The sequence below is a fragment of the Rana temporaria genome, chromosome 3, assembly GCF_905171775.1.
Source record: "Rana temporaria chromosome 3, aRanTem1.1, whole genome shotgun sequence".
NCBI lineage: Eukaryota > Metazoa > Chordata > Amphibia > Anura > Ranidae > Rana > Rana temporaria.
The window spans coordinates 381,699,438-381,725,267 of NC_053491.1; the positions used below are offsets into that span (position 1 = coordinate 381,699,438).

At 44.4% G+C, this 25,830-nt stretch overlaps 1 protein-coding gene across 2 annotated transcripts in view; it reads left to right on the forward strand.

Moving 5' to 3' along the window:
- AGBL3 (AGBL carboxypeptidase 3) overlaps window positions 1-25,830 on the forward strand; it is a 229,155-nt gene that overhangs the window by 102,104 nt on the left and 101,221 nt on the right. For both annotated transcript variants that reach the window (XM_040345660.1, XM_040345661.1), the window contains exons 5-6: window positions 586-693; window positions 21,500-21,644. In XM_040345660.1, coding sequence (XP_040201594.1) covers window positions 586-693; window positions 21,500-21,644 — 253 coding nt within the window. The remainder of the gene's footprint in view (window positions 1-585; window positions 694-21,499; window positions 21,645-25,830) is intronic.

Below are 25,830 nucleotides of genomic sequence, written 5' to 3' on the forward strand. Positions count from 1 at the left end.
TAATCCCCCCCCCCCGTGGGGTCAGTGGGCCTGGCCCCGCACTTACCCCATCAAGCGGGCAGCGCTTCCACAGCTTCTCGTGCGTTTTCTCGCGGTGGTTCGTGCGTCTGCTCCCTCCTCCTCCTCCTTGGCAGCCAATAGGATTGCCTGTCCTTTTCGCCAATCGGGTGACGGGTCACTGGCCTGTGAGGAGAATCCGTGTGACAATAGCAAATAATCATTCGCTATTGTCACACAACTGGGTGGACGCAGTGTGCAGTGCTCTGCGCCCCAAGCCCAGCCTTTTTGAAGCCTAATATGGCCCATAGACCACAGGTTGGACATCAAGGGTCTATCAAAACTGCAGCATTGATCTCCACAGAGAGTCCAAGGTCAGAAGCTGTATTATCTGGGGGAACTAAGAAAAAATCTAACTGTTGGTAGACATCCACATCCAGCATCCATATTACTACAAAGCTTTACAAATAGAAGGACCATACACAAATCTTGTAGTGAAATTATCTTGTCTGGATTTTGAGCTTTAATTTAAAAAGTATCAAAGATAAGGTTATCCTCTAATGATATGTGACATTTGTGTTTCTATAGAGTGGGAGCCGCTTGTCCCTGAGCCCATATACAGGCTGACGGGACTGGAGGAAGAACCTGCGTGTACAGACCCACTAGAGAGTAAGGTGGTCTATCAAGTCAGTGAAGGTTTGTACCAATCCTCGATGCGCTTTGTCTCAGGCTCCCAATGTCTTCTCTAAACCTTTTACGCCCTCTCTACCAAAAATTTAAAACTATTTGTTTCTATTGTTGCTTGACTTAGATGAAAGTCATCATTGTTTAAATAGAGCACGGCGTAAACAAATAGGCAATTATTCTGCGCACGCTGCAGTATACTGTGATGCTCGGCATCTTAGAAAGGCTAATTTTTCTTAATTAGAACACTGGCGGGCAAGATGAAAGTGCTGAGCTTGCAGACGTCGGAATAAAAACCTCTCCGCAGATGAACGCTTTTGAAAATGATATCCGAAAGATTGACGCTCAGAAGTGCCTCTCAGGAGTCTAGCCAAGCAGCTAGAGGAAATGGAAAATGCTGCAGATTTGATGGGTTTTCCCTAAAGCTCCTATCATGTTAGCAGCTCGTCTGCCAGTCCTCGCAGTCAGTGTCTGATTATTTATAAAGTTCTTGTGAATCATCTATGTTGTCAGTGGATAGGTCGCATGCCTCATTGGCTAGAAAATATGAGCTTTGTACGGGGGTTGAAAAAACTCCACTGGTGCACTACATCTCCCAGCTGCACAAGGGCGATCATCTGTAACTAAATGGAAAATTACGACTTTCTATGGTTTGAAGCTGATTTTCAGGCAACATAAATATAAAGGGGTTCTGCGCGAACCAACACACTGACGTGACAAGAGAAAATAATGAATCACTATAAATATATATATATAAATAATGATAAAAGTGAAAGTGAAAAAAAGTCCCAATAATGTGTCAGGAGAACGGAGCTCCAAATGAGTGAAATCAATGAAATGAAATATACAAAATCATAAGGGTGATAAGAATGGAATAGGTAAATGAGTGTAAAAGTGTCCCAATAGTGATGTGCCAAGCTGCCAGATGAGAATCGCAATGTAGCTGAACTTCCACTAGGCGGATGATTGACAGATGTATGGTCCACTCCCTCACCAGGCTCACAGAACTCTTACCTCAAAGCTCACAATAAAAGGCACCCAATAGATCCTGAATAGGGATCATCTGTAAATTACCATAAGAGTCTTCCCTCTTAATAATGAGTGCCAGAGCGTCTCCTCGGCCAATCCCTAATATGCTCAGAGCGGGGGGGGGGAGAAAAGAGAACACAGGGGCTCCAATAGTGTATTACTGTAAGACTCAGGGGGGTATTTTAATAGAAAAACCTGTGCTTACATCAAATCAAATTAAAACATGCAACAAGTAAAAAACACGAGCGGCGTCTTCAGCACCGGCTTACGTCACTCCAGGTGTACGTCCTATCTAATCCCTACGCGTTACGACACGGGATCACGTGTCTTCGTCTACGTTCTCTTTCCTCCACCCCGCTCTGAGCATATTAGGGATTGGCCGAGGAGACGCTCTGGCACTCATACAGCCTTACATACAGCCTGCCTGGTGTTTGCTCTTAATGGGCACATAGCTGTAGTTCGGATCCCGGAACCTTGGATGACTGGACCATCAGACGTTGCAATCTGCAAGCTGACTCAATAGTAGCAGAGGAGTGTCGGGAGAGCAGAACCGGGCGAGCAAAGGATCTCGTCACATTGGTTGGCAGCGGTGGGATTTGCTCTCCAGTTACTGAGACAACTCCAAACCACCACCATGAATGACCAGCTATGCAGCCTGCAGGAGAACTATGCTAAAAGACTTGCTTGAGAACCGTGGAGGGACCGGTGGAACAAAGAACAAGACCACCCTCATCAGTGAGCTAGCCGAGATGGATCAGAGGGATGGTGATGCGGGACGCCGGTCAGTTGAAGACTTGTTCCAGCAACGAGTTCAACAACGGTTGGCATTATATGGTACTAACCCATCAGAGACCGTCATACAGAATACCATTAGAGACGTCCGGCTGCAGGAACAGAGAGAACGAGAGCGGCAACAGAGAGAACGAGAGCGGCAACATGAGCTGAGAATTGCAGAAATACGGCAATCGGTGACAACGCCTAAAGAAGCGGCACCAAAGGAAAAAAGTGGAGAGGTACAGATACCAGTAACCATGGAAGAGGAATTCAGAAGGAGGTTGCGAGAGAAGCAGATACAGTGCAGAGGACCAGTATCAGAGGAGGTCCTGCTTGGATGGTCTGATTCCATCCGCTGCGAACTCTGGAAAGAAGCGTTAGCTCGTGAGCAGCGACACCTGGGAAAAGCTCTCCCCTGCATCCATGTAAGGTACTGGTCACAGTATGAAGTACGAATGCTGTTATTGGGGGAACAACCAAAGCAGGAGTGGACAGCAGAGTTAAGCAGGCTGATCCGGGCAGAGATGCGGTTGGACGAGAGCTACAGAGCCCTCCGGTGGTATGTAGTCCAAGAGTGCCCGTGGTCAACGGATGACAGCCCCACGGAAGGCTTTGGCTATGATGGCCTGGGATTGTTGTATTGGAGGATGTCCAGTGATCCCGACTTTGGGAGCGATCGGGAGTGGCGTTTGGAGGAAATAATGGAGCACAGAGAGCGAAGACTGAATGTCTCGGAAGTGCACTGGGTACAGGAAGATTTGGAATTCCTGGCCGTTCAGGAATGGGAGCTGGAAATCGCCTACAAACAGCTGCTAGACTCAGCTTAGCAGCAGGGTGGGGCTCCCTTTGCCTGGGACTATGAGGAAATATCAGCTGACAACGGTGAAATCCTGGCTGATGAATCAGCAGAAAATGGTGCAGCACTGAGACAGGAGGATGTCGGCTTTGCTTTGCAAGCACCAGGGGATTTTCACCTAGCACCAGTGGATAGGGCTTCAGTCTCCACTGGTATACCCCAGGAATGGTGGCCAGTTGGCCCAGATACCCAGCAGCATGATGGACTGAGCCCAGCCACCCTGTCTTCTCTCCAGCGGCTGAAAGGACTCCAGGGAGAAGGGCCAGTCCAGGCCTCTCCCCAGCGGCAGGCGTGTTCTCTGAGAGAGGCAGAGGATGGCGGGGTGAGTAATGCTCTGTTTGGGAAAAGGTATCTGGGGTACTGGGTGGGTACCGGAATTGGGGTCTCTCCCAGTGTTAGTCTCCTGCCAAAGGGGGAGATGTGTGACAGGCCTAGCCAGGACAGGGGCTTTTGGAGAGGACTGAATGCGATCCTCTTGCTGTCCGATCATGGGCCAGGGCCTCAAAACAGGAAGGCAGAAGGGTCATCCCAGCAGACAGTCCTGGAACCTTAAGGCCCCGTACTCACGACCAAACATGTCTGCTGAAACTGGTCCGCGGACCAGTTTCAGCAGACATGTTTGGCCGTGTGCAGGCCCGAGCGGACCTTTTTCGGCCGGATCGGACAGGTTTCCAGCGGACAACTGTTTTCTGGACTTGCTTTAAAACAGTCCGCTGGAAACCTGTCCGCCCGGACATGTACGGTCGTCTGTACAGACCTACAGTACATGTCCTGCCGCCCGCCATCCCTCGCATGCGTCGAATGACTTCGACGCATGCGTGGAAGCATTTTAAAGGCAGGCCGCCCACGTCGCCGCGTCATTGTCACGGCGACACCGCGTCATCGACACCGCGGACACGCCCCGCGTATTGTTTACGCGCGGACCTCTGTTCGATGGTGTGTACAGCCATCGAACAGAAGTCCCCGGGCAGTCCCCGGTCAGACATGTCCGATGAAAACGGTCCGCGGACCGGTTTCATCGGACATGTCTGCTCGTGAGTACTCAGCCTTAGACTACTTTTCCAACATCCTCGAGTTGACCCGTTTGGGTCCCACTGCGGTTGTTGGACTGTTTCCCAGGGGGAGTAATGTCATGGACCTTGGGATGCTAAATTGTTTCTACTTGACATCTGTTACACAGGAGAGGGTTGCTAATAAATCATAATTCATGTATTACATGAGATGGGACATATTACAGGTGATTTCATGTGGGCCAGAGTGACTCATTCCTCTGCATAACAGACTGTTGAAATGCTAATGTTCCACCACCAGCCATCTCTCTATTCTAAAGGTTAATTGATCTATTGTGTGTGTGAAGAAGACCTTAAGAGATGTGTATTGTATCATGGGGAATTGCAGACGAGACGCCTATTCACCTCGTCAGGCTAAATGATTAGATAATTGGCTCAGGTTAATTATTCTGATTGCTTCGTTGTTATTCTGTTATTCTGTATTCTGTTACAATTAGTAATTAACTTCACTGATGTCATTATCCAAAGAAATGTGTCTTGTCAGGGTCGGCACCAGAGTGTCTACCTATAATCTGTATGGAAGCCCCAGTGTGTGAAAAGGGGGTGGAGATTTCATTGTTCTTTGATTGATTAGCTTGTAAACTGTATATAACCAGCTGAATGCTGGCATTAAAGAGAGTCCTGTTTGAACTTACATACAGCCTGCCTGGTGTTTGCTCTTAATGGGTCTGAACGGCACATAGCTGTAGTTCGGATCCCGGAACCTTGGATGACTGGACCATCAGACGTTGCAATCTGCAAGCTGACTCAATAGTAGCAGAGGAGTGTCGGGAGAGCAGAACCGGGCGAGCAAAGGATCTCGTCACAGAGCCCTGAAGGGCTGCGTTTTTTTTTTATTGTTGCAGCGAGTGCAGGGAGAAGGTCCTCCGCTCTCTGTCATGACGGGGGATCAGGGGGCTACGGGAGTTGCTGCAACAGTAACATGTTACGTGTTGCACCCAGAATATGTGTGTAACATGAAACGTGGTACAAAAGGTGAATTTATCCTTTAGGGAATATGGCTAGCATTAAATGTACCTTATACATGTTTAAAGCTGAACTCCAGGGAAAACTCAAAACTAACCTTGCGGTGCTGGGGTGCACCTACTGCAAGGGTTACTTACCGTATCCCTCACTCCCAGACTTCCTACTTTTCATGTGACCAGTGCCTCTGGTGAAAGGCCAAATCATCTTCTCTTCAGCAGCTCACCTGTCACATTCTGACATCATGACATCATCGGGTACAATGCAGGACCAGCAGACCTGCATTAAAGTGAGGCTGTCATAGTGCTGACAAACTGCTGTCATAGTGCTGATCTATAAGGATATAGATGCTTCCTGCATAAATCCTTACCTGTCAAATGTCTCCCCTCTGTCTGTTATAAGAACTGAAAAACTGCAGATTCTGTGGGTGGGTCTGTTGTCTGGAGCTCTGTGGGTGGAGTCATGATGTCAGTAGACTCCCCGCCCACCTTTACACTCCCCTTGTCAACATGCATTTTGTCCTGTGTATTCCTTACACTGAATTTTGCTATGATCACTAACATCCAGTCAAAATCCAGAAAAGTTACCACAGGACTTCAGAAAAGGAGTGGGGTTGGGAAATTAAAAAATAATGCCTGTCTCAGGCTGTGCATGAGATATGTAAATAACCTGTCACTCACAGCAAGGGGGAAGAACGGACAAAAGTTTTCTCCTGTTTGTCCGTTTATCTCACTGAAAAAAGAAAAGAGGATTGCTCAGAGCTGGATTAACTCTTTGTGGCAAGACTGGGATAGGAAATCATATATACTACATCGTGACAGCAAAAAAAAAATTCGGGTTTACATCTACTTTAAAACATTCTCTATTTATATCTTAAATTGTCATGAAACAAAGCTGAATTATCATTAAAAATAACAACAGCTTTGTCAGCATACAAGACTTACTTCATGTGGTTACTTAAAACCTGTTACTGCTGGTTACATTTACGAAAATATACATTTATGGATCTTTCTTTGTCGTTGCACTTCAGGATAAAAATAAAATAAAAATAATCAGCGACCGTATGGTTCATTAGGCACTTTCCCTGCCTTGCTTTTGCATTAGCACTGCTGTTACTTAGCATGGCGTTCTGCCAGTTTATAGGGGTACTTGTTGATTACTATACATGAGTAAGAATATTCCCTTTTTACTGAAAACAAGGTAAAATTATTAATTGGTTATATGCAGAGGCCATTTTTTTTTCTGTACGGCAAAATCCTGCTTTTTAATTAGACTAAAGTTATTTAACTTTCTTTCTTTACTTTTTAGTGCAGTTTAATAAGCTCTGTAACGCTCAAAATATATGTAGGGTATGGAATTGGACACGGCTTTACTCAAATGGATTCAGTTTTGCCCATTAAATTTCATTTGGAGAAATTTCCTGTAATAAAAAATCAGGCATTTCACATACCCCAAGAATAAAATTTACAAGGTCAGTCTAATCATTGTTGTGAACACGTCCTGAATACTAAAGATTCAATTAAAATTGTTAAAGATCCCGTATTCTTCATTGTGCAGCTATGCGAGGGAAGGAAGCCGCTGCATTTTCTTTCATACAAGAGGAAAATCATTTTCACTTCTCTGCATAAATAAATACTGTTCTAAATTTCTGTTCTTCAGTAAACATTTTCAAAGTAAAGGCTATATTGAAACCAAAGGCAACAGGTTATTCTATAATAGTGTTATTAAAGCGGAGGTTCACCCACAATATAAACGTTATGTTAACAAGATCTACGGAGCTTATACTTCTAAAATTGACTGTTGTTATTTTTCTTTTGCATGCGATTACCGTGATTCAGAGGTATAATATGTTACTTCCCCGCGGGAGTGGACGTATCTCTCCCTTTCCCCGGCGCCGCAGTGTGTGCTGGGAGATCACTGTTATTATTCCCCGGAGGTGATCTGTACCACTAATGTTCCAAATCTCGCGCTATCTCACTCGTCTTGTGACTCAACAAGCGGGTCACATGACGAGGGCGCGAGATACTGCAGTGAATGCATCACCGCTACCCGGAAGTCTGTGCTTGTGGGCTTCACAATGCCCACAAGCAAGATGGAAAAGTCCAGGATCGGTTTTTATAAGTTCTTCTTTTGAACGGAAAAAAAATGGGAGAAGGTTCTAAGCGGCTACCAAGTGAGTGCTAAGTTTGTATCTTTAACCACTTAAGGACCGCCTCCTGCACATATACGTCGGCAGAATGGCACGGCTTGGCACATCCACGTACAGGTACGTCCTGTACTAGTACCCAGCTCCCACGACCCAGTCCGAAGCTCCGTGAACGGGACCGTGGGTCCGCGGACCCGATCGCCGCTGAAGAACGGGGAGAGCCGTGTGTAAACACGGCTTTCCCGTTCTTCACTGTGGTGGCTGCATCAATCTTGTGATCCCTTTTATAGGGAGACACGATCGATGACATCAGACCTACAGCCACACCCCCCTACAGTTGTAAACACACACTAGGTGAAACGAAACTCCTTCAGAGCCCCCTGTGGTTAACTCCCAAACTGCAACTGTCATTTTCACAATAAACAATGCAATTTAAATGCATTTTTTGCTGTGAAAATGACAATGGTCCCAAAAATGTGTCAAAATTGTCCGAAGTGTCCGCCATAATGTCGCAGTCACGGAAAAAAACGCTGATCGCCGCCATAAGTAGTAAAAAAAATTAAAAATTATAAAAATGCAATAAAACTATCCCCTATTTTGTAAACGCTATAAATTTTGCGCAAACCAACCGATAAACGCTTATTGCGATTTTTTTTTTTTACCAAAAAATAGGTAGAAGAATACGTATCGGCCTAAACTGAGGGAAAAAAAAGTTTTTTTATATATTTTTGGGGGATATTTATTATAGCAAAAAGTTAAAAATATTGCATTTTTTTCAAAATTGTCGCTCTATTTTTGTTTATAGCGCAAAAAATAAAAACCGCAGAGGTGATCAAATACCACCAAAAGAAAGCTCTATTTGTGGGAAAAAAAGGACGCCAATTTTGTTTGGGAGCCATGTCGCACAACCGCGCAATTGTCTGTTAAAGCGACACAGTGCCGAATTGTAAAAACCCCTTGGGTCATTTAGCAGCATATTGGTCCGGTCCTTAAGTGGTTAAGCACATTAAATGCACCCAAATACAAAAAAACAAGGAACCGCGGAACCTCCGCTTTAATAACAATCATCTGCACGTGGGTGATTGTATCCAATTTGATAGTGAACCTTCAAAGAAAACTTTTTACAAAATAGTGGTGTCAGGTGAAGTCCGTTGCTGCATGCCACCTTCGCGGTCTTCTGTGACGTCAGGGTCTTCTGTTCTTCTCCCCTCTTCCGATGTTGACTCGTCGCCTGTTGTCGCTGTAATGATGGAAGCGCGCCTTGCATCCCATTTATATAGGCATCACCGTCCCATCATGCTCCGGTAGGTACCCACGTGGTGGGTGCCTACCCACGTGCACCCACCACGTGGGTACCTGCCGGAGCATGATGGGACGGTGATGCCTATATAAATGGGATGCAAGGCGCGCTTCCATCATTACAGCGACAACAGGCGACGAGTCAACATCGGAAGAGGGGAGAAGAACAGAAGACCCTGACGTCACAGAAGACCGCGCCGGCTGCCTGTTACTAATTGAGCTAACACACAAACATAGCAGGCAGCCAGCGCTGAAGAAGAAGGCACCGGACAGCTGGAGAAGAACCGGGGTTCGCCGAGTCAACAGCGGAAGAGAGGAGAAGATGGAAGAAGCCCCCCGGAGAGCGGAGAAGCCCCCCCCCGGAGAGCGGAAGAAGAAGCCCCCCCCGGAGAGTGGAAGAAGACCCCCGGAGAGTGGAAGACCCCCGGAGAGCGGAAGAAGAAGCCCCCCCTGGAAATAGAGCTAATAAAGAAGACAGGGGGGGCATCCGGAGCAGAATAATAAATTATTTTAAAAAGCCTTGTGTTGTGTGTTTACTAACTTTTACTTTTTGCCTCCAGGTGAATGGGTAGGGGTACGATGTACCCCATATCCATTCACTTAGGGTGGGGGGCCGGTATCTGGGGGCCCCCTTATTAAAGGGGACTCCCAGATTCTGATAAGCCCCCGCCCGCAGACCCCGACAACCAATGGCAAGGGTTGTCGGGAAGAGGTCCTGTCCTCATCAACATGGGGACAGGGTGCTCTGGGGTGGGGGGGCCCGCAGTGCGCCCCCCTGCCCCAGAGCACCCAACCCCCCCATGTTGAGGGCATGCGGCCTGGCACGGCTCAGGAGGGGGGGGGCGCTCGCTCGTCCCCACTCCCTTCCTGACCGGCCGGGTAGCGTGCTTTGGATACGGGTCTGGTATGGATTGTAGGGGGACCCCCTACGTCAATTTTTCGGCGTGGGGGGGTCTCCTTACAACCCATACCAGACCTATGGGCCTGGTATGCTCCTGGGGGGGAACCCATGCCGGTTTTGAATTTTAAAATTGCCGTGGAGTTCTCCCTCGGGAATGCATACCAAATGCCGTCGCTGGAATGGGCCTTTACAATGTGTGACTAACTTTCCACATTATAAAACCAGCCCTAGTTTTGCGCAGGCAAATTCGGAACTTACGCAGAAATCACAGTGATGAAATGCTTTGAAAATCTGCTTAAGTCCTCATTTGCATACGCAAAGCTGCATTTCAATGAGAAATGCCCCCAGTGGCGGATGCGGTACTGCATCCTAAAATCTGACTGTGTAAGTGTCTTACACATGTCAGATTTTCTGCCTAACTTTGGAAAAAGCCTTTTGAGAATCGTTTCCAAAGTTAGGCACAGGGATACGCAGGCTGAACAGCAGTTAAGTCTGCGTATCTCTTTTGAGAATCAGGCCCTATATTGTCAAAGGTATTGGGACTTATGTTTAGGAGTGTGTCTATGTGATTGTTTGACCACTTCACTTCAGTGAAGGAGTCTGTAGAGTTAAAAAATGATTTTAACCACTTGCTTACTGGGCACATATACCCCCCTCCTGCCCAGGTGAAATTTCAGCTTTCGGCACTGCGTCGCTTTAACTAACAATTGCGCGGTCGTGCGACATGGCTCCCAAACAAAATTGACGTCCTTTTTTCCCCACAAGTAGAGCTTTCTTTTGGTGGTATTTGATCGCCTGTGCGGTTTTTATTTTTTGCGCTATAAACAAAAAAGTGCGACAATTTTGAAAAAAATACAATATTTTTTACTTCTTGCTATAATAAATATCCCAATTTAAAAAAAAAACAAATTTTTTTTCTCAGTTTAGGCCGATACGTATTCTTCTACATATTTTTGTTAAAAAAAAATTAAAAAAAATCGCAATAAGCGACTGGTTTGCGCAAAAGTTATAGTGCTTACAAAATAGGGGACAGAATTATTATTTTTTATTATTTATTTTTTTACTAGAAATGGCGGCGATCTGCGATTTTTATTGGGACTGCGACGTTATGGCGGACACATCGGACACATTTTTGGCGCCATTCACATTTATACTGCGATCAGTGCTATAAATATGCACTAATTACAGTATAAATGTGACTGGCATTGAAGGGGTTAACACTAGGGGGTGAGGAAGGGGTTAAATGTGTTTCCTATCAAGTGTTCTAACTGTAGGTGGAGGGGGGGTGACTGGGGGGGGGTGACCGATCTGTGTCTCTATGTACAAGGGACACAGATCGGTCTCCTCTCCAGAGACAGCACCGCTGTCTCTGTGTAAAACGGCAATGAGAGATGATCTCATATGTTTACATATGAGATCATCTCTCATTGGCCGCACAGATCGCATCGCAAACGGCCACTCTGATTGGCCGTTCGCGGCGATCTGTAATTGGCTGTGTCCGAGGGACACGGCCAACACAGATTTTCCCCGCTGCGCGCTCTGGAGCGCGCGCGGGGACCGCCCAAAGGGGCGGACGTCAATTGACGTCCTGTTGGCTTTTGGGATCCGCGCTGTAGCCGTCAATTGACGGCAGGCGGATCCCAAGTGGTTAAAAGATTTCACTCTTGGGACTGCATGCGTTAGTGACTATGTGCTTATAATCACTTGAATCCAGTCAAAAGATGGCAAAAGAAAAATTGCTTCCACTACCTCTGATGCGACTCATTTGGAGCACTTAGCCGCTATCCACAATTATCACTGTGATTACCTGAACACCCGGTGGAGCAAGTAATGGACACCATTCCTCTAAATAACCAGTGGAGCGGCCATTACCCACTCCTGTGTAATCCCTAGGCATGCACTTTGCCTTCCCTGCAAATTCTATAACCACACGATGTAACAGCACATATTGAGTGTAATTATTTGATTGCGCAATGTGATCTTTTTTTTGTTACCTGGATGTTGGCGAATGGCGAGTCTTCTGCTCTTCGCTTTATTTTCTGGTTTTGGTCCTTCTTCAGGTGTCCATGTCAGTTCTTGCCTGATGTGAACACTTCCTATTGGATGGGTTGTGGTGGGGTCCTGTCAAGTTTGAGGACAAGATGGACATCAGCAGAGTGGAGAAGACCTGAGGTCTCAGAAGGGCCGAGGTGTTCCCCCGACAAGGGACAATGTGGATAGGGGACTTAGGTGAGTATATCTTAACAAGGTAAGGGGAGAAAAAGGGCCTAATAAAGACAGGTGGAAAGGAGGGCTGGTAAAAAAAGAAAAAATGTGTTTTTGCGCAGAGTGGGGCTTTAATGTTTTAATGTTTAACCATTCACATAAATGATTATTATTTGATTTTTATAACCTCATATCGAATATCTTAATCTCCTCTTTGTAATCCGCCAAGCCCAATATGAAACGAATGCCCCATATTCCTAATTTCCATTTAATTCCATCTTCATTATATAAAGATAGCAAAAGTCCCCATCTCCATAGAGACATAATGGCTGCTTTCAGAGTATGAGCTGATTAAATTCCATACAGTGTCTTATTACCGCACGATACGTGTGACTCACGGCTCTGCCATTGTTTCGCTGTCACTCTATTTTTGCTTTGCTCCCTGTACTAGATGCTATTTTTTACCCTAATCAGTTTTTTTGGGGGAGGGGGGTATAATTGCTCTATAAAATGCTCTTTGAAAATGTCACCGAACGAGCGATACATCGGCTCCCTTTCACAACTGGGTCTTAATTGCTAATATTTTGAAGATTCATAGATTTTCTGTTAAAGAAAGCTATCGTTTCTCTTCCTGGGAAAAAAAAAAAAGTATCTTGTCATGCTGAGCTCGGTGTGTGGCTTTTCCTTTTTTTGTTACAAAAATGAATACCCATCATTTATACAACTCCAAAAAAAGATAGTACAAAGTGCGTACAATAAACATAATGTTGTGGCGGAGAAGAGAAAGGGAGGTAGTCACTGGAGGTATGCAGGCTCCCCTTATGGCAATGATAGTTGTCTTGCTGTCATGCATATCCAGTGCTGTAATGTTTTCTGCGTCACCCACTTTGTACATTAAAGTGATACTAAAGGATTTTTTTTATCAATGATATTACAGAGTGGTCCCTTACTTCCTTTGATGGTCCCCTGCCGACAGTGTCAGCATCTTCTTCCTCCATGGATACTTTTTTTACTAATGATATTGCACAGATCAGTCGCTTTCCTCCTTTGGCAATCCCCTACTGGTGCTGCCAGCATCTTCTTCCTCCAAGTGCCCCCTTAGAAAGCCATGTACTATGGTGGCACCCATGCCAGGGTGCTCCTGTCATGCCAGTAAAGCATGCACCTGCTCCCTCTTCACAGGGGTTAGGCCTCGTACACACGATCGGTTAACCAGAGGACAACGGTCTGAAGGACCGTTTTCATCGGTCAAAACCGATCGTGTGTGGGCCCCATAGGTTATTTAACCATAGGTTAAAAAAAAGCCAACTTGCTTTAAAATGTAACCGATGGATTGGTAACCGATAGGTCAAAACCGATCGTTAGTAGGCACAACCATCAGTTAAAAATCCATGCATGCTCAGAATCAAGTCGACGCATGCTCGGAAGCATATCATTTTAAAAAATGTATTTTGTTTGCGTAAGTTGTCCGTGAATCGGGCTGGACGTAATTTACGTCCACGTCAAAACAATGACGTCCTTGCGACGTCATTTAGCGCAATGCACGGCGGGAAATTTAGGAACGGAGCATGCGCAGTTCGTTCGGCGCGGGGACGCGCTTCATTTAAATGAAACACGCCCCCTACTCGCAGATTTGAATTACGCGCCGTTACGCCGCAAGAGATACACTACACCGCCGTAACTTACAGCGCAAATTCTTTCTGGATTCGAAGATAAAAAAAGTAAGTTACAGCGGCGTAGCGTATCTCACATACGCTGCGCCCATGCAATTCTACGTTGATCTGCCCCTATATATTTTTGAAAGAAACCCTTAGGAATAAAATGGTGTTGTTGCAATTTGTTATGTCGCAGCCATTTTTGTTCAATCTGATTTTATTAAATCAAAGATGTGAATACAGACAGGTAGAAAATACAGAGATTAGTTAGCATAATAAAGTATCATAGTAGTATTCATTCTTACAGATGCAAATTGCATCAAAAGAACAAAAACATGAAAAAGGGGCATAACACAGTCTGAGGAGTCAACCTTGTTTGCATTGAAAAGGTATGACTTCTAAAGCCTAGTACACACTACAATTTTTCGTTCAACTGAGTGGGCTGAATGGAAAAAACCTGACAGGTCAAAGCTTCTGTACTAACACTCTGATGTCAGTACAGCTATCTCCCCTGCTGTGCTATTGCGTTCCCCTGCCAGAACACTCCGGTCAGCGCTCTCAGCTATTGTGCATACAAACACAATATAATGCCCAATTCATGGTAAAATATAAAAGATTATGTGATGCTGAATAAATAGATACCCAACGTGTCACACTTTAGAATTGTGCACGCTTATGGAATGGTGACAAAGTATGGCACCTACAATTCTCAATAGGCAATGCTCCAAAAGCCTTTACAGAGCCATTTTAGAGCTTAACAGGAGGCCTGGACCCAGAATTATTTCTCACTCACAACGCTCGTTCATGGGAGTCCCTCACATGTGGGGTTTGATCAATGTTTACATATGTGTGCAGGACCTACGTGTGCGTTTGCATGTGACGGGGTCGCTTTCTATACGTCTCAGGCCCCGTACACACGACCGAGTTTCTCGGCAGAATTCAGCCAGAAACTCGATCGGAGCCGTATTCTGCCGAGAAACCCGGTCGTGTGTACACTTTTGGCCGAGGAAACCGACGAGGAACTCGTCGAGCCAAATAGAGAACATGTTCTCTATTTCCTCGTTAGTCAATGAGGAAACTTGGCTCACCGAGATCCTCGGCGGCTTCACAAGGAACTCGACAAGCAAAACGTGTGTACGGGGCCTAATAGACCCCAGATCTCTCCTCTGCTCTCAAAAGCATCTGATCAAACTGAGATTGGTTTGATCAGGTGCTTTACAAGCCAGTCATGACTTGCAAACATCAAACTGTCGCTTCCTCATCACTTCTGGTTTCTTACATCACAGAGGGGAGGTAGGTACTAATGTACCCTTCTCCTCTCTCAGTCCATAATTGCACAAAACGGCGGTGGTCTCAGACTCCCTGATCACACAGGAAAGTCTGGTAAAGGCAGCAGGGGGCCGCGGCGGGTCGGGGGGGCTTCTGCACCCTGTAGGAGTGATCGAGCGGCTGTATAACCACTGAATTGCTTCTACATTAGAGCCCGTCGCTAGCTGAAAATTTTAGTATGAGGATCATAGCTGCAGCCCTGATCCCAGTACAGCCACTTCAACCTGAGGACGTATCGGTACGTCCTAAGGGCATGAAGTGGTTAAAGCTGAACTTCAGGCAGAGATGAAAGACACAAATTAACACAGCTCCTTCTCTCTACTGTAGCTCCCTTGTCACCTCCTCCAATGCTCGCATCCAGGACTTTTCCCAAGCCTCTCCCATACTTTGGAATTCCCTACCCCAATCTGTCTGACTATCTCCAACACTATCCATGGTGACATGGTATCAGTATCTTTCCATTCCCCACACAGCAGAGCTCTGACTGGCAGAGGGATAAGCAACACAACGGCCTAATCCATTGTACTGCAGTGTTCATGTGCTAACAAGGGACATGCTGATATGATGAGAGAGCAGAGTGAAAAGAGAGCTCCTCAGTCTGCTGCTTCTCCTATCACTGGCTGGCAAAGGGACAAGACCTATATTACTGAAGTGCAGCAGAGAGAAATCCGTTCTGCCCTGCTAGATGGGGCTGCACTGTGTAAACCTCAGGATTAGGCCCCATACTCACGACCAAACATGTCTGCTGAAACTGGCCCGCAGGCCAGTTTCAGCAGACATGTTTGGTCGTGTGTGGGCGCGAGCGGGCCGAATTCCAGCAAACATTTGCCCGCCGGGCCTTTTCCCAGCAGACAAATATTCCTGGACTTGTTTTAAAACAGCCCGCTGGAATTCAGCCCGCTCGGACATGTACGGTCGTCAGTACAGACCTACCGTACATGTCCAGGCGCCCGCCGTCCCTCGCATGCGTCGAATGACTTCGACGCATGCGTGGAAGCATTTTAAAGGCGGGCCGCCCACGTCGCCGCGTCATTGTCGCGGCGACACCGCGTCATTGTCGCGGCGACACCGCGTCATCGACGCGGCGACACCGCGGACACGCCCCGCGTATTGTTTACGCGCGGACTTCTGTACGATGGTGTGTACAACCATCGTACAGAAGCCCTCTGGCAGACATGTATGGCGAAAACGGTCCGACGGACCGCTTTCACCATACATGTTTGTCCGTGTGTACCCGGCCTTAGATGTAGAGAAATACAAATCCCTTGGACAGAAATACAGCTCCTATTTTATGTATTTCATCAGTGTAGTTAGTTGTTTGCCTGGAGTTCAGCTTTAAATAGAAATAGCTTCAATCCTGACTTAGCTGGCACCCAACCTGCGGCCCTGATCATTTAACAGCGCGCTGCCCGTTCCACATTGCTGGTGATGCGTGTTTTTCCTGCAGGGTGCTATACCCCTCTGTGCCTAACATTTGTCAAGCCTAATGTCTGCTAACCTTCACAACGCAGGTCACCTGACAGCGTCAGCCATTTTGAGCTTCCGTGAATCCTATTGATTCTCTGTGTACATAAATAACATGTGACGAGAATATTAATGAATCTTCCCATTTCTCTTTTAGTTTGTTTTTTTATCTTGAAAGCAGCAACAACCATTTTTAACCCATCACTGTCCTTCCTGTCAGAGGATATTTTCCTGGAGGGTTTCAATTTCCTGTTTTCTCAGAATTCCATTAACACAATGTCAATGTAATTCAGCACATGTCTCTAACAGACGATGTCCTTATCTTCCCCTTTCTACTAGAGTTTAATTAATTTTTTACTTCGGGGGGGGGAGTAACATTTAAGGTGGAACTCCAGACAATACATTTTGCGTTTTGGACAGTGTTGGAGCCTCATCCATGGTCGTCTGTAGCACCATTGTATCGTCATTTCCAGTCATATAGGAGGGATGTTTTTAAACAAACAGGAGGACAGCTCCAAAAAAATGTTTTTGGAATGTTGAATAGTTAGTGAATGAATTAATTTGGGAAGTTTTAAAGTTATTCTAAACCTTTTTTTTTCTTTTATTAACCACTTCCATACCGGGCCTATTTTGGCACTTCTCTCCTACATGCATAAATCATAATTTTTTTGTTAGAAAATTACTCAGAACCCCCAAACACTATATATGTTTTTTTAGCAGACACCCTAGGGAATAAAATGCCGGCCATTGCAACTTTTTATCTCGCACAGTATTTGCACAATAATGTTTCAGACTCCTTTTTTTGGGGAAAAAAAACGGTTTTGTGAATTAAAAAATAACAAAACCGTAAAGTTAGCCCAATTTTTTTGTATAATGTGAAAGATGAAGTTACGCAGAGTAAATAGATACCTAACATGTCACGCTTTAAAATTGCGCACACTCATGGAATGGCGCCAAACGTCAGTACTTAAAAATCTCCATAGGCGTTGCTTATTTTTTTTTTTACAAGTTGCAAATTTAGAGTTACAGAGTAGGTCTAGTGCTAGAATTGTTGCTGGCACTCTAACGCACGCGGCGATACCTCACATGTGTGGTTTGAACGGTGTTGACATATGTGGGTGGGACTTACGTGTGTGTTCGCTTCTAAACGCGAGCTACCGGGGATAGGGGCATTTAAAAAAAAATGTTTTATTATTATTATTTTGTTTTTACTAAATTTCTTTTATTTTTACACTTTTTTTGTAATTTTTTTTTTAATCACTTTTATTCCTATTACAAGGAATGTAAACATCCCTTGTAATAGGAATGGTTTGTGACAGGTACTCTTTATGGAGATATGCAGGGTCAATAAGACCCCACATCTCTCCTCCAGGCTGGAAAGCATTAGAACGTGAAAAAAATTTCACTGATCTAATGCTTTCAGCCGCGATTGCGGCTGTGTTTACATTCCAGGACCAGGGCGTGACGTCATAACATCGCTCCTGGGCCTCCGGCGATCATAGAGATGACTGGTGACCATCTGGTCACCAGTCTACTCTATGGTTTCCATGGGACGCCGGCGGATCGTTTCTCCGGGTCTCCGATGGCAAAGGAGAGCACGGAGAAGCACCGGATGGCGGCGGGCGGGGGAGCGTCGCCTCCCGCCGCCTATAAGAACGATCAAGCGGCGGAACCGCCGCTATGATCATTCTTATGGTGCAGGGATTAGTCGGCTGAAGAAATTAATATCTGAATGATGCCTGTAGCTGCAGGCATCATTCAGATATCCCCACTGAAATTCCAGGACGTCATATGACATCCTTGGGCGGGAAGTGGTTAAACATGTTCTACTCACCTGAGGTAATTAGTAAGCATTTGCGAAACACGTCTACCTTTTTGTCCCCTGCTCCATCTGTCAACCACTTATCATATGAAGCTTCAATAAAAGGATTTTTGGAAGTGCGGGCATCCGGAATCATTTTCTTATGTTACCTCTTTCATTGTTGTCTGTAGCACCATTGTATCATTTCCTGTCATATAGGAGGGATGGTTTTAAACAGACAGGAGGACAGCTCCAAAAAAAATGTTTTTGGAATGTTGAATAGTTAGTGAATTAATTAATTTGCCAAGTTTTAAAGTTATTGTAAAAAAAAAAAAAATCTTTTAATAACATGTTATACTTACTTACTCTGTGTAATGGTTTTGCACAGAGCAACAATGATCCTCCTTTTCTCGGGTCCCCTGCCGGCACTCTGGGCCCCACCCCATCTAATGCCCTTATAGCAAACAGCTGTGTCTGCGCTGTGTCTTCCCTGCGACGTCGTAACGTCGCAGGGAACGGAGCTCGGCGGCACACTGGCACTGAATCGAGCGAGGAGGACACAGCTCGATCGCACAGCGGGGAGGCATCGCAGGATCCAGGGGACAAGTTAAGTAAACTCTGCCTGTGGATACTACGAGCGATTCCGAGTCTGGCTCGGGGTTACCGCTTTTGGTGCTGAAATTCCGCCCCGAGCCAGACTCGGGAATACCGCTCAGGGGGTTAAGAGGGTGATGGTTTGGGAGAATAAACCTGGATTTTTCATTTAAAGTGTCCAGCCAAAACAGGTTTTTTTTATTTATTTTTTTATTTGTATAGAGTAGGGAAACTCCCCTGTTGATTTTTTTTATTACCATTCTTGAAAATGTTCCCTCACTTCCTAGCAGATGACACAGATATCACCATAACAGGAAGGCCTCATGCACACTGCGGCAGGAGAAAAGCAGCTGCAAAAACGCTCCTAAGTCGTATTTTTTCAATCGCCACTTTAGTTAATCGCAAATTAACTAATACACTGCCCAACAAGAATTCTCTTGCCTTTGTGGCTGTGTGTGGTGAAGAGTCTAAGGATGAACTCGGGCATTTTATTTGGATATACCGTATTTATTGGCTTATAAGACCCACCTTCACTTTTTAAGAGGGAAGTTTCAGGATTTTTATTTTTATTTAAACTGTGAAGCAAAATAAGGCCTCGTACACAGGACCGAGGAACTCGTCGTAAATGAAACCTTGTCAGGCTTGTCGAGAATCTTGTCAAGCTTTCTTTGCGTACACACTGTCAAGACAAAATCTTGTCGTTCTCAAACGCGGTGACGTACAACACGTACGACGGCACTATAAAGGGGAAGTTCCATTCCACTGACACAACCCTTGGGGCTGCTTTTGCTAATCTCATGTTACTGCGTGTTAAGTAAAAGTTTGGTGAGAGACGATTCGCGCTTTTCAGTCTGTTACAGCATGACGAATGTGCTATCTCCATTACGAACGCTACTTTTACCGAAGGCACGCTCCCATCTCATACTTTATTCTGAGCATGCGCGGGTTTCTTAGCATACACACGCTCGAGTTTCTCGTTGAAAACCAGCCCGACGAGGAACACGACGAGGAATTGAGACTCCCGACAAGGAAAAAGAAAACTTGTTCTCTTTTTTTCTCGTCGAGTTCTACGGCAGTTTTCTCGACGAAAAACATACACACAACCGTTTTCCTCGGCAAAAAAGCTCTGCCACCAAGTTTCTTGATGTATCGAGGAAAATGGTCGTGTGTACGAGGCCTAAGGGTCAGTGCCCATCAATGCAGCCTAATCAGTTCCCATCTGCAGCCTCACCATTGCCTGAATGCAGCCTCACCATTGCCATGAATGCAGCCTCACCATTGCCATGAATGAAGCCTCACTTTTGCCTCAAAAGCAGCCTCACCATTGCCATGAATGCAGCCTCTGAATGCGTGGTGTTTGGGGATTCGTTGGGGGCTACAAAAGAGATATATATCCAAATTACCAGTGTGGCCGCATTAAATCAAAATACAGGCCGCAATTGGCCCCCCGGTCTGACTTTGGACATGTCTGGCTTAAAGCATCTAGTGTTACTGTGCGTTTAGACATGTGTACAAGCGTTTCCCCGTGTTTAGGCACATCAGGTTTTTTTTTTATGCTCAAAAGCTCCTCTTTGGAACGCACAAGTGATGGTGCTTTTTCTGCTTCTGATCTCCCCTGCCTCTTAACACCTGTAAATGAACATAGTGTGCATAGACACATAGGGGTTGATTTACTAAAGGCAAATAGACTTTGCACTTTGTAAAGTGCAGTTGCACTCTGCAAGTGCAGTTGCTCCAGAGCTTAGTGAAGGGAAATAAAAAAAAAAGCATTTTTGCTTGCACATGATTGGATGATGAAGGTCAGCAGAGCTTCTGCACATTTAGCTATGGAGCAACTGCACTTGCACTTTGCAAAATGCAGTCTATTTGCCTTTTTAAATCAACCCTATACTGAAGCATGCATGCACACCGAGGGGTTGATTTACTAAAGGCAAATAGACTGTGCACTTTGCAAATGCAGTTGCTCCAGAGCTTATTAAACGAGCAGAAGGTCTGCTGACTTCCATCATCCAATCGTGTGCAGGGTAAAGCTTTACTTTGCAAAGAATACCCAATCATGTGCATGAAAAATGAAAAAAAAAAAAAAAAACAGCATTTTTGCTTGCACATGATTGGATGCTGGAAGTTGGCAGAGCTTCTGCTCATTTACTAAGCTCTGGAACCTCTGCACTTTGCAAAGTGCCCAGTCTATTTGCCTTTAGTAAATCTACCCCATAGGTTAACGTGGAGGCTCAAATGCCTGTAAAAGCAGCGTTTTTGGCTTCAAGTGTGCATGAGATATAAGAGAGTAAATCTCTCTAATGGAGATCTGGATATCAATAAAACACGGACAACTTTTCTAATCCTTCCCAAATCAATCCAAAGTGCAAAAAAAAAACTTGGCTGGACATACGCTTTAAAATGCTTTACATTTAAAATGCCTTGTGTAGCAGTTATTAATGTTATGACGGTTTTAATAAAAGTGAAATTTATCCTTGACCTGCACAGCCATCTTTCTGGCAGAACTGATCCTTCTTCGGCAGGCCAGTGAAATAATCCGTTCCTTCAGTAGTATTTATTATGAATGGTGTTCTGTTGTCCATCTACGAGTATTTGAACGATTTTGCCCTCTTTATCTTTCCTTTTCGCACACTTTGCCAGTTTCCTTTTTGCCCCGCTCCTTTTCTCTCCTCTAGATTCCCCTCTCATGTATGTAACATTTATATAATATACCTTCTCTGTTTTCTTGGCAGGATGGAAGGAGCTGTGTTTCATGTGCTCCCGGGTAGGTGGGAATCGCAGTCCCCTAAAGCCGGTGTCTTCATGCGGCTGTGATGATTCGGAGCTGGTGTTTGAGTCTCGATTCGAGAGTGGCAATCTGCTGAAAGCGGTCCAGGTGTAAGCACATTCTATTTGATTGTTGATTTAACTCTGGTATGGTATGTCTCCACAAAGCCGATAGTAGGAAATCCAGTTTGCTTCGAACCCAGGTTTACATTGTTGGGATTTGACATGTCAAATCGCATGCCAAATCAGCGGCTATTGCCGGCAAAATCACCATCCGAATTCCCTAAAAAATAGGTATTTTCTGTACTACTTTTGGCGAATTCGGGTGAGATTTACATCTGTGCAGGAACCCACACAGATGTCTCTGAAATCGCCCCTGACTGATATGCGGGTATGAAATCGTGCGAGTTCAGTGATTTCAATCCCACAGTAGTGTAAACCCGGACCATTTGGCTGCCCAAAGACCAGAGTACTTTTTGCGATTCGGCACTGCGCCGCTTTAACTGACAACCGCGCGGTCATGCGATGTGGCTCCCAGACAAAATTTATGTTCTTTTTTACCCCACAAATAGAGCTTTCTTTTGGTGGTATTTGATCACGTCTGCGTTTTTTTTTTTTTTGCGCTATAAACAAAAAAAGCGTAAATTTTGGGGGAAAAAAGCAATATTTTTTACTTTTTGCTATAATAAATATCCACAAAAAATATATAAAACTGTTTTTTTTCCTCGGTTTAGGCGGATACGTATTCTTCTACATATGTTTGGTAAAAAAAAACACGACCGAGCGTTTATTGATTGGTTTACGCAAAAGTTATAGCATCTACAAAGTAGGGGATAGTTTTATGGCATTTTTATTAATGTTTTTTTTTTTTACTAGAAATGGCGGCAATCGGCGATTTTTATCGTGACTGTGACATTACGGCGGACACATCGGACACTTTTGGCACTATTTTGGGACATTCACATTTATACAGTGATCAGTGCTATAAAAATTCACTATTTACTGTGTAAATGTGACTGGCAGTGAAGGTGTTAACCAGTAGGGGGCACTGAAGGGGTTAAGTGTGTCCTAGGGATGTGTTCTAACTGTAGGGGGGATGGGCTATGTGTGAAACGACACTGATCGCTGCTCCCGATCATAGGGAGCTGTGATCAGTGTCCTGTCACTAGGCAGAAGGGGAAATGCTTGTTTACATCAGCATTTCCCAATTTTTCCTCTCCCTGAGACGATTGCGGGACTCTCAGCGGACATAGAGTGACCTGCGGTCACACTCACGGAGCTTGCGGCGGGCTACAATGCTGCTTCTTAAAGGGGACGTATATATACGTCCATATGACCAGGCGTGCCATTCTGCCGACTTGTATAGTTGTGCAGCGGACGCTAAGTGGTTAAAGAGACCCTGTCATCCTGCCCATGCTGGCCAAAGTGACTGTGTCTCTTCAAAGGGACCTCCTGACACCTTTATACACTACCCAGTGCTTCCTGGTGATTGGGTTTAGGTGTATTTTAGCCAGGGCCGCCATCAGGGGGGTACAGGCAGTACACCTGTAAGGGGCCCGGAGGTCCCCAGGGCCCCAGATGGAAACCCCCCCCCCTTTTTTTTTTAAATATATATTTTTTTAATATATTTTATTTTTTATTAAAGGGCCATTTTTTTGGGGGGGGGTCCAGAGGTCCCCAGGGGCCCGGAGATACCCAGGGCCCAGGGTGGCAACCCCCCTTTTTATTTAAAAAAAAAAAAAAATGTATATATTTTATTTCTTTTTTATTTCTTATATATATATATATATATATATATATATATATATATATATATATATATATTATTAAAGGGCTCAGAGGTCCCCAGGGCCCCATGTGGCAAACCCCCCCCCCCTTTTTTTTTTTATAAATTTTTATTTTTTTATTTTTGTTTATATATATATATATATATATATATATATATATATATATATATATATATATATATATATATATATATATATATATATTTTTATTAAAGGGCCCAGAGCTTTCTTTATTTTTGGATGGCAACCCCCCTTTTTTTGTAATTTCTTTATATATATATATATATATATATATATACGTATATTTATATATATATATATATATATATATATATATATATATATATATTTTTTTTTTTTTATTAAAGGGCCCAGAGGTCCCCAGGGCCCCAGATGGCAACCCCCCTTTTAAAAAAAAATTAAAATAAACATATATTTTTTATATATTTTTTATTTATTTTTTTATTTTTATTAAAGGGCCCAGAGGTCCCCAGGGCCCCGGATGGCTACCACCCTTTTTTTTTCTTTTTTTTTTATAAATGTTTATTTTATATATTATTTTATATATTTTTTTTAATAAAGGGCCCAGAGCTTTCTTTTTTTTTGGATGGCAACACCCCTTTTTTTGTAATTTCTTTATATATATATATATATATATATATATATATATATATATATATATATATTTATATATTTTTTTTTTTTTTTATTATTATTAAAGGGCCCAGAGGTCCCCAGGGCCCCAGATGGCAACCCCCCTTTTAAAAAACATAAAAATATACCTTTTTTATTTTTTTTATTAAAGGGCCCAGAGGTCCCCAGGGCCCCGGATGGCTACCACCCTTGTTTTTAATATATATTCTTGTTTATTTCTTATTTTTTTTGTAAAGCCCCCCCCCTCCCCCGCTTCTCAATTCTCGGCAGCCCCCCCCCCCCCCGCTTCTCAATTCCAGGCGGTAGCACCCCCCCCGGTGCTTACAAGTCTTCAGATGTGGCCCCTTCTTTCTTTTTCTTTTTACCTTCATGTTGACCTGTTGATCCTGCTAGTAACACACTTCGTGTTCAAGGGGTACAAAATGCTCACTCACCCTTCTGAAGCTGGACAACAGAAGTGAGAAAGAATTATGAAATCCCATCCGTTTCATGTTGTCCATAACATAGGTGGCATGGTTCTGTAGGTCTCGGAGACAGGTAAAAACATTGTAACTGATAACAGTTAGCACAAGTCGTTTCCATCTCACAAATTTTCTGGCAGGTTCAAAAGGGAATTTTTTTCAGCTTATCAAGCAGATATAAAAATAATATTCAATGGTTTATTTACCAGTCCAAAAGGGTCCAAAAATTTGAAATCCATTGTAGGGTTTATATACACTTTAAAACGCTAATTCTGTTTTAACTAAAATCACAGTGGAGCTGTTTGACTCTAACCATTCATTGTGTAGTTGCTCCCCCTAGTGGTTACTTATATGACAGATTAACTTTCTGACTAAGTCAGTAGTAGTTAGTCGCACTCAGCTGTACTGTTTCTGTAATGCTGAAAATGTTTCTTCTTCAAGTCACTTCTTCCATCATAATGAGTGTCTGGAACATACCCCAACCTAATTTACTTACCAATGAACATAGTAAAGCCTAGTACACAGTAATAGTTTATTTTGTGAAGGGGTGGGTATTACCGTGCTACTAAAGGAGGTGGGGGGGGGTAGGGGACAAAGGGGGTACAGCTGCGGCACTTAAAAGGTGTATCAGACCATAGAATAATAACAAAAAGAATGTAGTGCTGCGCTGTAAGTGGGGGATGGGAAAGGTGTGTAAAGGAAGTAAAAGATGATCTACACCAGCACTTTTTAATTTTGGACTTTTGATTATCATTCATATTTCCGTTCTTATTATTAAGCTCTGCTGCATGGACTTTTTAGCTTAGCTTATCCCAGTCACTTGGGTGCTGTGTTATGCACATTGTTTATCTTTATTTGTATTTTTCATCACTTATTCTATTATTTATTTCACTATACCAAGAAGAGTTCATGAAGTTATCTATTAGCACTCATGCATAGAATTGATACACCTTTGTCAGTCAGTTCACTGATCATTTTTTTGATGCCATTTTGTTTGTACTGTTCCAACCACAGACAGACCATCTTTTACTTCCTTTACACACCTTTCCCATCCCCCACTTACAGCGCAGCAGTACCTTCTTTTAGTTTTTATGTTGTGTCCAAACCAGTGGGTTGAACGAAAAAAGAACTGACAGCTCCGGTTGCAGCCGCTGTGCTAACCATCCAATGTTAGTACAGCAATCTCCCCTGCTGAGCTGTTTTGTTCTGCCCCCCCTGCCAGAACACTACAGTCAGCCATTGGCTGAGAGCGCCGATTGGCTGCTGATTTCCCAGCATGCTCATCCAAATGGCCGGCTTCTGTCGGACCGGCTGACATACACACAGGCTGAATATCGGCCGGTTTTTATTGAACCGGTCGATATTTTCCCGACGTTCGGCCCTTGTGTACTAGGC